General features: G+C 51.0%; 1 protein-coding gene across 1 annotated transcript in view; it reads right to left on the minus strand.

Moving 5' to 3' along the window:
* Positions 1–553: 553 nt before the first annotated feature.
* LOC115127675 (adenylate kinase isoenzyme 5-like) overlaps positions 554–11,500 on the minus strand; it is a 201,024-nt gene continuing 190,077 nt past the window's right edge. The window contains exon 9 of the mRNA XM_065006109.1: positions 554–625. Coding sequence (XP_064862181.1) covers positions 554–625 — 72 coding nt within the window. The remainder of the gene's footprint in view (positions 626–11,500) is intronic.

Raw genomic sequence — 11,500 nt, forward strand, 5'->3', positions numbered from 1 at the left:
CTACAACTATGGAGTGGGGGAATATCACCTAGGCAACGACTTCCTGGGTTTGACTCTGCAGTCTAGCCAGGCTGTCAGCAATGCTAAGCGGCTTGGTTGGCCCCTCAATGAGGTTGGAAAGGTTCTCTATCTGGCTGAGGCCCCAAAACTCAGACTCAAACTCTAGGGAAGAGGGCTCTGGTCTAAAGTAGTGCACTATATAGGGAATAGGGCTCTGGTCAATATTAGTGCACTATATAGGGAATAGGGCTTTGGTCTAAAGTAGTGCACTATATAGGAAATAGGGCCCTGGTCTGAAGTAGTGCACTATATAGGGGATAGGGCTCTGGTCAAAAGTAGTGCACTATATAGGGAATAGGGCCCTGGTCTAAAGTAGTGCACTATTTAGGGAATAGGGTTCTGGTCTAAAGTAGTGCACTATATAGGGAATAGGGTTCTGGTCTAAAGTAGTGCACTATATAGGGAATATGGGGCCATTTGGGACACAGACATGAGAGTGAATCAGTGAGTTAAAACTCTAGCCTTTTATCCCAACACAAGACTTGATCGGAAATCAATGCAGGCTCATGTACTCACTCTCTGCAGTCCCTTCAGCATACCCCATTTCATCCTCCTCCTCTTCAACCTAGCAGAGAGAGAGATAGAGAGAGAGATAGAGAGAATGGTTTTCAATACAATTAAGACACATTCATTTACAAATCTGGCGCTAACTAGATGTCTTTTGACAAACGTTTTACAAGAAAAGTGCTGTTGATTTAATAAAACATGCTAATCTGACACAGACAGACAGACAGACAGACAGACAGACAGACAGAAAGACAGACAGCTAATGGCAACATTGGGCAACAGTAGCCATTTGGCCAGTAACCAGTAGTCCTTTGGGCAGTAGCCAGTAACCAGTAATCTTGTGGGCAGTAGCCAGTAACCAGTCATCTTGTGGGCAGTAGCCAGTAACCAGTAGTCTTGTGGGCAGTAGCCAGTAACCAGTAGTCTTGTGGCCAGTAACCAGTAGTCTTGTGGGCAGTAGCCAGTAACCAGTAGTCTTGTGGGCAGTAGCCAGTAACCAGTAGTCGTGTTGGCAGTAGCCAGTAACCAGTAGTCTTGTGGGCAGTAGCCAGTAACCAGTAGTCTTGTGGGCAGTAACCAGTAGTCTTGTGGGCAGTAGCCAGTAACCAGTAGTCTTGTGGGCAGTAACCAGTAGTCTTGTGGGCAGTAGCCAGTAGTCTTGTGGGCAGTAGCCAGTAGTCTTGTGGGCAGTAGCCAGTAACCAGTAGTCTTGTGGGCAGTAGCCAGTAACCAGTAGTCTTGTGGGCAGTAACCAGTAGTCTTGTGGGCAGTAGCCAGTAACCAGTAGTCTTGTGGGCAGTAGCCAGTAACCAGTAGTCTTGTGGGCAGTAACCAGTAGTCTTGTGGGCAGTAACCAGTAGTCTTGTGGGCAGTAGCCAGTAGTCTTGTGGGCAGTAGCCAGTAACCAGTAGTCTTGTGGGCAGTAGCCAGTAGTCTTGTGGGCAGTAACCAGTAGTCTTGTGGGCAGTAACCAGTGGTCTTGTGGGCAGTAGCCAGTAACCAGTAGTCTTGTGGGCAGTAGCCAGTAACCAGTAGTCTTGTGGGCAGTAGCCAGTAACCAGTAGTCTTGTGGGCAGTAGCCAGTAACCAGTAGTCTTGTGGGCAGTAGCCAGTAACCAGTAGTCGTGTTGGCAGTAGCCAGTAACCAGTAGTCATGTTGGCAGTAGCCAGTAACCAGTAGTCTTGTGGGCAGTAGCCAGTAGTCCTTTGGGCAGTAGCCAGTAACCAGTAGTCTTGTGGGCAGTAGCCAGTAACCAGTAGTCTTGTGGGCAGTAGCCAGTAGCTAGTAGTCTTGTGGGCAGTAGCCAGTAACGAGTAGTCTTGTGGGCAGTAGCCAGTAGTCTTGTGGGCAGTAACCAGTAGTCTTGTGGGCAGTAGCCAGTAACCAGTAGTCTTGTGGGCAGTAACCAGTAGTCTTGTGGGCAGTAGCCAGTAGTCTTTTGGGCAGTAGCCAGTAACCAGTAGTCTTGTGGGCAGTAGCCAGTAACCAGTAGTCTTGTGGGCAGTAACCAGTAGTCTTGTGGGCAGTAGCCAGTAACCAGTAGTCTTGTGGGCAGTAACCAGCAGTCTTGTGGGCAGTAGGCAGTAGCCAGTAGTCTAGTGGGCAGTAGCCAGTAGCCGGTAGTCTTGTGGGCAGTAGCCAGTAGCGAGTAGTCTTGTGGGCAGTAGCCGGTGCCCAGTTGTCTTGTGGGCAGTAACCAGTAGTCTTGTGGGCAGTAGCCAGTAACCAGTAGTCTTGTGGGCAGTAGCCAGTAGTCTTGTGGGCAGTAGCCAGTAACCAGTAGTCTTGTGGGCAGTAGCCAGTAATCAGTAGTCGTGTTGGCAGTAGCCAGTAACCAGTAGTCTTGTGGGCAGTAGCCAGTAACCAGTAGTCTTGTGGGAAGTAGCCAGTAACCAGTAGTCTTGTGGGAAGTAGCCAGTAACCAGTAGTCTTGGGGGCAGTAGCCAGTAACCAGTAGTCTTGTGGGCAGTAGCCAATAACCAGTAGTATTTTGGTCAGTAGCCAGTAACCAGTAGTCGTGTGGGCAGTAGCCAGTAACCAGTTGTCTTGTGGGCAGTAGCCAGTAACTAGTTGTCTTTTGGTCAGTAGCCAGTAACCAGTAGTCGTGTTGGCAGTAGCCAGTAACCAGTAGTCTTGTGGGCAGTAGCCAGTAGTCTTGTTGGCAGTAGCCAGTAGTCATTTGGGCAGTAGCCAGTAACCAGTAGTCATGTTGGCAGTAGCCAGTAACCAGTAGTCTTGTGGGCAGTAGCCAGTAACCAGTTGTCTTTGGGCAGTAGCCAGTAACCAGTAGTCTTGTGGGCAGTAGCCAGTAACCAGTAGTCATGTTGGCAGTAGCCAGTAACCAGTAGTCTTGTTGGCAGTAGCCAGTAGTCTAGTGGGCAGTATCCAGTAACCAGTAGTCTTGTGGGCAGTAGCCAGTAACCAGTAGTCTTGTGGGCAGTAGCCAGTACCCAGTAGTCTTTTGGGCAGTAGCCAGTAGTCTTGTGGCCAGTAGCCAGTGCCCAGTTGTCTTGTGGGCAGTAGCCAGTAGTCTTGTGGCCAGTAAACAGTAGTCGTGTTGGCAGTAGCCAGTAGTCTTGCGGGCAGTAGCCAGTAACCAGTAGTCTTGTGGCCAGTAACCAGTAGTCTTGTGGGCAGTAACCAGTAGTCGTGTTGGCAGTAGCCAGTAGTCTTGTGGCCAGTAACCAGTAGTCTTGTGGGCAGTAACCAGTAGTCGTGTTGGCAGTAGCCAGTAACCAGTAGTCTTGTGGGCAGTAGCCAGTAACCAGTAGTCTTGTTGGCAGTAGCCAGTAACCAGTAGTCTTTTGGTCATTAGCCAGTAACCAGTAGTCGTGTTGGCAGTAGCTAGTAACCAGTATTCTTGTGGCCAGTAGCCAGTAGCCAGTAGTCTTGTGGGCAGTAGCCAGTAACCAGTAGTCTTGTGGGCAGTAGCCAGTAGTCTTGTGGGCAGTAGCCAGTAACCAGTAGTCTTGTGGGCAGTAGCCAGTAACCAGTAGTCTTGTGGGCAGTAACCAGTCGTCTTGTGGGCAGTAGCCAGTAACCAGTAGTATTGTGGGCAGTAGCCAGTAACCAGTAGTCTTGTGGGCAGTAGCCAGTAGTCTTGTGGGCAGTAACCAGTAGTCTTGTGGGCAGTAACCAGTAGTCTTGTGGGCAGTAGCCAGTAGTCTTGTGGGCAGTAGCCAGTAACCAGTAGTCTTGTGGGCAGTAGCCAGTAACCAGTAGTCGTGTTGGCAGTAGCCAGTAACCAGTAGTCTTGTGGGCAGTAGCCAGTAACCAGTAGTCTTGTGGGCAGTAGCCAGTAACCAGCAGTCCTGTGGGCAGTAGCCAGTAACCAGTAGTCTTGTGGGCAGTAGCCAGTAACCAGTAGTCTTGTGGGCAGTAGCCAGTAACCAGCAGTCCTGTGGGCAGTAGCCAGTAACCAGTAGTCTTGTGGGCAGTAGCCAGTAACCAGTAGTCTTGTGGGCAGTAACCAGTAGTCTTGTGGGCAGTAGCCAGTAGTCTTGTGGGCAGTAGCCAGTAGTCTTGTGGGCAGTAGCCAGTAACCAGTAGTCTTGTGGGCAGTAGCCAGTAACCAGTAGTCTTGCAGGCAGTAACCAGTAGTCTTGTGGGCAGTAGCCAGTAACCAGTAGTCTTGTGGGCAGTAGCCAGTAACCAGTAGTCTTGTGGGCAGTAACCAGTAGTCTTGTGGGCAGTAACCAGTAGTCTTGTGGGCAGTAGCCAGTAGTCTTGTGGGCAGTAGCCAGTAACCAGTAGTCTTGTGGGCAGTAGCCAGTAGTCTTGTGGGCAGTAGCCAGTAGTCTTGTGGGCAGTAACCAGTAGTCTTGTGGGCAGTAACCAGTGGTCTTGTGGGCAGTAGCCAGTAACCAGTAGTCTTGTGGGCAGTAGCCAGTAACCAGTAGTCTTGTGGGCAGTAGCCAGTAACCAGTAGTCTTGTGGGCAGTAGCCAGTAACCAGTAGTCTTGTGGGCAGTAGCCAGTAACCAGTAGTCGTGTTGGCAGTAGCCAGTAACCAGTAGTCATGTTGGCAGTAGCCAGTAACCAGTAGTCTTGTGGGCAGTAGCCAGTAGTCCTTTGGGCAGTAGCCAGTAACCAGTAGTCTTGTGGGCAGTAGCCAGTAACCAGTAGTCTTGTGGGCAGTAGCCAGTAGCTAGTAGTCTTGTGGGCAGTAGCCAGTAACGAGTAGTCTTGTGGGCAGTAGCCAGTAGTCTTGTGGGCAGTAACCAGTAGTCTTGTGGGCAGTAGCCAGTAACCAGTAGTCTTGTGGGCAGTAACCAGTAGTCTTGTGGGCAGTAGCCAGTAGTCTTTTGGGCAGTAGCCAGTAACCAGTAGTCTTGTGGGCAGTAGCCAGTAACCAGTAGTCTTGTGGGCAGTAACCAGTAGTCTTGTGGGCAGTAGCCAGTAACCAGTAGTCTTGTGGGCAGTAACCAGTAGTCTTGTGGGCAGTAGGCAGTAGCCAGTAGTCTAGTGGGCAGTAGCCAGTAACCAGTAGTCTTGTGGGCAGTAACCAGTAGTCTTGTGGCCAGTAGCCGGTAGTCTTGTGGGCAGTAGCCAGTAGCGAGTAGTCTTGTGGGCAGTAGCCGGTGCCCAGTTGTCTTGTGGGCAGTAACCAGTAGTCTTGTGGGCAGTAGCCAGTAACCAGTAGTCTTGTGGGCAGTAGCCAGTAGTCTTGTGGGCAGTAGCCAGTAACCAGTAGTCTTGTGGGCAGTAGCCAGTAATCAGTAGTCGTGTTGGCAGTAGCCAGTAACCAGTAGTCTTGTGGGCAGTAGCCAGTAACCAGTAGTCTTGTGGGAAGTAGCCAGTAACCAGTAGTCTTGTGGGAAGTAGCCAGTAACCAGTAGTCTTGGGGGCAGTAGCCAGTAACCAGTAGTCTTGTGGGCAGTAGCCAATAACCAGTAGTATTTTGGTCAGTAGCCAGTAACCAGTAGTCGTGTGGGCAGTAGCCAGTAACCAGTTGTCTTGTGGGCAGTAGCCAGTAACCAGTTGTCTTTTGGTCAGTAGCCAGTAACCAGTAGTCGTGTTGGCAGTAGCCAGTAACCAGTAGTCTTGTGGGCAGTAGCCAGTAGTCTTGTTGGCAGTAGCCAGTAGTCATTTGGGCAGTAGCCAGTAACCAGTAGTCGTGTTGGCAGTAGCCAGTAACCAGTAGTCTTGTGGGCAGTAGCCAGTAACCAGTTGTCTTTGGGCAGTAGCCAGTAACCAGTAGTCTTGTGGGCAGTAGCCAGTAACCAGTAGTCATGTTGGCAGTAGCCAGTAACCAGTAGTCTTGTTGGCAGTAGCCAGTAGTCTAGTGGGCAGTAGCCAGTAACCAGTAGTCTTGTGGGCAGTAGCCAGTAACCAGTAGTCTTGTGGGCAGTAGCCAGTACCCAGTAGTCTTTTGGGCAGTAGCCAGTAGTCTTGTGGCCAGTAGCCAGTGCCCAGTTGTCTTGTGGGCAGTAGCCAGTAGTCTTGTTGGCAGTAGCCAGTAGTCTTGCGGGCAGTAGCCAGTAACCAGTAGTCTTGTGGCCAGTAACCAGTAGTCTTGTGGGCAGTAACCAGTAGTCGTGTTGGCAGTAGCCAGTAGTCTTGTGGCCAGTAACCAGTAGTCTTGTGGGCAGTAACCAGTAGTCGTGTTGGCAGTAGCCAGTAACCAGTAGTCTTGTGGGCAGTAGCCAGTAACCAGTAGTCTTGTTGGCAGTAGCCAGTAACCAGTAGTCTTTTGGTCATTAGCCAGTAACCAGTAGTCGTGTTGGCAGTAGCTAGTAACCAGTAGTCTTGTGGCCAGTAGCCAGTAGCCAGTAGTCTTGTGGGCAGTAGCCAGTAACCAGTAGTCTTGTGGGCAGTAGCCAGTAGTCTTGTGGGCAGTAGCCAGTAACCAGTAGTCTTGTGGGCAGTAGCCAGTAACCAGTAGTCTTGTGGGCAGTAACCAGTCGTCTTGTGGGCAGTAGCCAGTAACCAGTAGTATTGTGGGCAGTAGCCAGTAACCAGTAGTCTTGTGGGCAGTAACCAGTAGTCTTGTGGGCAGTAGCCAGTAGTCTTGTGGGCAGTAACCAGTAGTCTTGTGGGCAGTAGCCAGTAGTCTTGTGGGCAGTAGCCAGTAACCAGTAGTCTTGTGGGCAGTAGCCAGTAACCAGTAGTCGTGTTGGCAGTAGCCAGTAACCAGTAGTCTTGTGGGCAGTAGCCAGTAACCAGTAGTCTTGTGGGCAGTAGCCAGTAACCAGTAGTCGTGTTGGCAGTAGCCAGTAACCAGTAGTCTTGTGGGCAGTAGCCAGTAACCAGTAGTCTTGTGGGCAGTAGCCAGTAACCAGCAGTCCTGTGGGCAGTAGCCAGTAACCAGTAGTCTTGTGGGCAGTAGCCAGTAACCAGTAGTCTTGTGGGCAGTAACCAGTAGTCTTGTGGGCAGTAGCCAGTAGTCTTGTGGGCAGTAGCCAGTAGTCTTGTGGGCAGTAGCCAGTAACCAGTAGTCTTGTGGGCAGTAGCCAGTAACCAGTAGTCTTGTGGGCAGTAACCAGTAGTCTTGTGGGCAGTAGCCAGTAACCAGTAGTCTTGTGGGCAGTAGCCAGTAACCAGTAGTCTTGTGGGCAGTAGCCAGTAGTCTTGTGGGCAGTAGCCAGTAACCAGTAGTCTTGTGGGCAGTAGCCAGTAGTCTTGTGGGCAGTAACCAGTAGTCTTGTGGGCAGTAACCAGTGGTCTTGTGGGCAGTAGCCAGTAACCAGTAGTCTTGTGGGCAGTAGCCAGTAACCAGTAGTCTTGTGGGCAGTAGCCAGTAACCAGTAGTCTTGTGGGCAGTAGCCAGTAACCAGTAGTCTTGTGGGCAGTAGCCAGTAACCAGTAGTCATGTTGGCAGTAGCCAGTAACCGGTAGTCATGTTGGCAGTAGCCAGTAACCAGTAGTCTTGTGGGCAGTAGCCAGTAGTCCTTTGGGCAGTAGCCAGTAACCAGTAGTCTTGTGGGCAGTAGCCAGTAACCAGTAGTCTTGTGGGCAGTAGCCAGTAGCTAGTTGTCTTGTGGGCAGTAGCCAGTAGTCTTGTGGGCAGTAACCAGTAGTCTTGTGGGCAGTAGCCAGTAACCAGTAGTCTTGTGGGCAGTAACCAGTAGTCTTGTGGGCAGTAGCCAGTAGTCTTTTGGGCAGTAGCCAGTAACCAGTAGTCTTGTGGGCAGTAGCCAGTAACCAGTAGTCTTGTGGGCAGTAACCAGTAGTCTTGTGGGCAGTAGCCAGTAACCAGTAGTCTTGTGGGCAGTAACCAGTAGTCTTGTGGGCAGTAGGCAGTAGCCAGTAGTCCAGTGGGCAGTAGCCAGTAACCAGTAGTCTTGTGGGCAGTAACCAGTAGTCTTGTGGCCAGTAGCCGGTAGTCTTGTGGGCAGTAGCCAGTAGCGAGTAGTCTTGTGGGCAGTAGCCGGTGCCCAGTTGTCTTGTGGGCAGTAACCAGTAGTCTTGTGGGCAGTAGCCAGTAACCAGTAGTCTTGTGGGCAGTAGCCAGTAGTCTTGTGGGCAGTAGCCAGTAACCAGTAGTCTTGTGGGCAGTAGCCAGTAATCAGTAGTCATGTTGGCAGTAGCCAGTAACCAGTAGTCTTGTGGGCAGTAGCCAGTAACCAGTAGTCTTGTGGGAAGTAGCCAGTAACCAGTAGTCTTGTGGGAAGTAGCCAGTAACCAGTAGTCTTGGGGGCAGTAGCCAGTAACCAGTAGTCTTGTGGGCAGTAGCCAATAACCAGTAGTATTTTGGTCAGTAGCCAGTAACCAGTAGTCGTGTGGGCAGTAGCCAGTAACCAGTTGTCTTGTGGGCAGTAGCCAGTAACCAGTTGTCTTTTGGTCAGTAGCCAGTAACCAGTAGTCGTGTTGGCAGTAGCCAGTAACCAGTAGTCTTGTGGGCAGTAGCCAGTAGTCTTGTTGGCAGTAGCCAGTAGTCATTTGGGCAGTAGCCAGTAACCAGTAGTCGTGTTGGCAGTAGCCAGTAACCAGTAGTCTTGTGGGCAGTAGCCAGTAACCAGTTGTCTTTGGGCAGTAGCCAGTAACCAGTAGTCTTGTGGGCAGTAGCCAGTAACCAGTAGTCATGTTGGCAGTAGCCAGTAACCAGTAGTCTTGTTGGCAGTAGCCAGTAGTCTAGTGGGCAGTAGCCAGTAACCAGTAGTCTTGTGGGCAGTAGCCAGTAACCAGTAGTCTTGTGGGCAGTAGCCAGTACCCAGTAGTCTTTTGGGCAGTAGCCAGTAGTCTTGTGGCCAGTAGCCAGTGCCCAGTTGTCTTGTGGGCAGTAGCCAGTAGTCTTGTGGCCAGTAAACAGTAGTCTTGTTGGCAGTAGCCAGTAGTCTTGCGGGCAGTAGCCAGTAACCAGTAGTCTTGTGGCCAGTAACCAGTAGTCTTGTGGGCAGTAACCAGTAGTCGTGTTGGCAGTAGCCAGTAGTCTTGTGGCCAGTAACCAGTAGTCTTGTGGGCAGTAACCAGTAGTCGTGTTGGCAGTAGCCAGTAACCAGTAGTCTTGTGGGCAGTAGCCAGTAACCAGTAGTCTTGTTGGCAGTAGCCAGTAACCAGTAGTCTTTTGGTCATTAGCCAGTAACCAGTAGTCGTGTTGGCAGTAGCTAGTAACCAGTAGTCTTGTGGCCAGTAGCCAGTAGCCAGTAGTCTTGTGGGCAGTAGCCAGTAACCAGTAGTCTTGTGGGCAGTAGCCAGTAGTCTTGTGGGCAGTAGCCAATAACCAGTAGTCTTGTGGGCAGTAGCCAGTAACCAGTAGTCTTGTGGGCAGTAACCAGTAGTCTTGTGGGCAGTAGCCAGTAACCAGTAGTATTGTGGGCAGTAGCCAGTAGTCTTGTGGGCAGTAACCAGTAGTCTTGTGGGCAGTAGCCAGTAGTCTTGTGAGCAGTAACCAGTAGTCTTGTGGGCAGTAGCCAGTAGTCTTGTGGGCAGTAGCCAGTAACCAGTAGTCTTGTGGGCAGTAGCCAGTAACCAGTAGTCGTGTTGGCAGTAGCCAGTAACCAGTAGTCTTGTGGGCAGTAGCCAGTAACCAGTAGTCGTGTTGGCAGTAGCCAGTAGTCTTGTGGGCAGTAGCCAGTAACCAGTAGTCTTGTGGGCAATAGCCAGTAACCAGCAGTCTTGTGGGCAGTAACCAGTAGTCTTGTGGGCAGTAGGCAGTAGCCAGTAGTCCAGTGGGCAGTAGCCAGTAACCAGTAGTCTTGTGGGCAGTAACCAGTAGTCTTGTGGCCAGTAGCCGGTAGTCTTGTGGGCAGTAGCCAGTAGCGAGTAGTCTTGTGGGCAGTAGCCGGTGCCCAGTTGTCTTGTGGGCAGTAACCAGTAGTCTTGTGGGCAGTAGCCAGTAACCAGTAGTCTTGTGGGCAGTAGCCAGTAGTCTTGTGGGCAGTAGCCAGTAACCAGTAGTCTTGTGGGCAGTAGCCAGTAATCAGTAGTCATGTTGGCAGTAGCCAGTAACCAGTAGTCTTGTGGGCAGTAGCCAGTAACCAGTAGTCTTGTGGGAAGTAGCCAGTAACCAGTAGTCTTGTGGGAAGTAGCCAGTAACCAGTAGTCTTGGGGGCAGTAGCCAGTAACCAGTAGTCTTGTGGGCAGTAGCCAATAACCAGTAGTATTTTGGTCAGTAGCCAGTAACCAGTAGTCGTGTGGGCAGTAGCCAGTAACCAGTTGTCTTGTGGGCAGTAGCCAGTAACCAGTTGTCTTTTGGTCAGTAGCCAGTAACCAGTAGTCGTGTTGGCAGTAGCCAGTAACCAGTAGTCTTGTGGGCAGTAGCCAGTAGTCTTGTTGGCAGTAGCCAGTAGTCATTTGGGCAGTAGCCAGTAACCAGTAGTCGTGTTGGCAGTAGCCAGTAACCAGTAGTCTTGTGGGCAGTAGCCAGTAACCAGTTGTCTTTGGGCAGTAGCCAGTAACCAGTAGTCTTGTGGGCAGTAGCCAGTAACCAGTAGTCATGTTGGCAGTAGCCAGTAACCAGTAGTCTTGTTGGCAGTAGCCAGTAGTCTAGTGGGCAGTAGCCAGTAACCAGTAGTCTTGTGGGCAGTAGCCAGTAACCAGTAGTCTTGTGGGCAGTAGCCAGTACCCAGTAGTCTTTTGGGCAGTAGCCAGTAGTCTTGTGGCCAGTAGCCAGTGCCCAGTTGTCTTGTGGGCAGTAGCCAGTAGTCTTGTGGCCAGTAAACAGTAGTCTTGTTGGCAGTAGCCAGTAGTCTTGCGGGCAGTAGCCAGTAACCAGTAGTCTTGTGGCCAGTAACCAGTAGTCTTGTGGGCAGTAACCAGTAGTCGTGTTGGCAGTAGCCAGTAGTCTTGTGGCCAGTAACCAGTAGTCTTGTGGGCAGTAACCAGTAGTCGTGTTGGCAGTAGCCAGTAACCAGTAGTCTTGTGGGCAGTAGCCAGTAACCAGTAGTCTTGTTGGCAGTAGCCAGTAACCAGTAGTCTTTTGGTCATTAGCCAGTAACCAGTAGTCGTGTTGGCAGTAGCTAGTAACCAGTAGTCTTGTGGCCAGTAGCCAGTAGCCAGTAGTCTTGTGGGCAGTAGCCAGTAACCAGTAGTCTTGTGGGCAGTAGCCAGTAGTCTTGTGGGCAGTAGCCAATAACCAGTAGTCTTGTGGGCAGTAGCCAGTAACCAGTAGTCTTGTGGGCAGTAACCAGTAGTCTTGTGGGCAGTAGCCAGTAACCAGTAGTATTGTGGGCAGTAGCCAGTAGTCTTGTGGGCAGTAACCAGTAGTCTTGTGGGCAGTAGCCAGTAGTCTTGTGAGCAGTAACCAGTAGTCTTGTGGGCAGTAGCCAGTAGTCTTGTGGGCAGTAGCCAGTAACCAGTAGTCTTGTGGGCAGTAGCCAGTAACCAGTAGTCGTGTTGGCAGTAGCCAGTAACCAGTAGTCTTGTGGGCAGTAGCCAGTAACCAGTAGTCGTGTTGGCAGTAGCCAGTAGTCTTGTGGGCAGTAGCCAGTAACCAGTAGTCTTGTGGGCAATAGCCAGTAACCAGCAGTCCTGTGGGCAGTAGCCAGTAACC

The sequence above is a fragment of the Oncorhynchus nerka genome, linkage group LG20, assembly GCF_034236695.1.
Source record: "Oncorhynchus nerka isolate Pitt River linkage group LG20, Oner_Uvic_2.0, whole genome shotgun sequence".
In the NCBI taxonomy this organism is placed as follows: Eukaryota; Metazoa; Chordata; class Actinopteri; order Salmoniformes; family Salmonidae; genus Oncorhynchus; species Oncorhynchus nerka.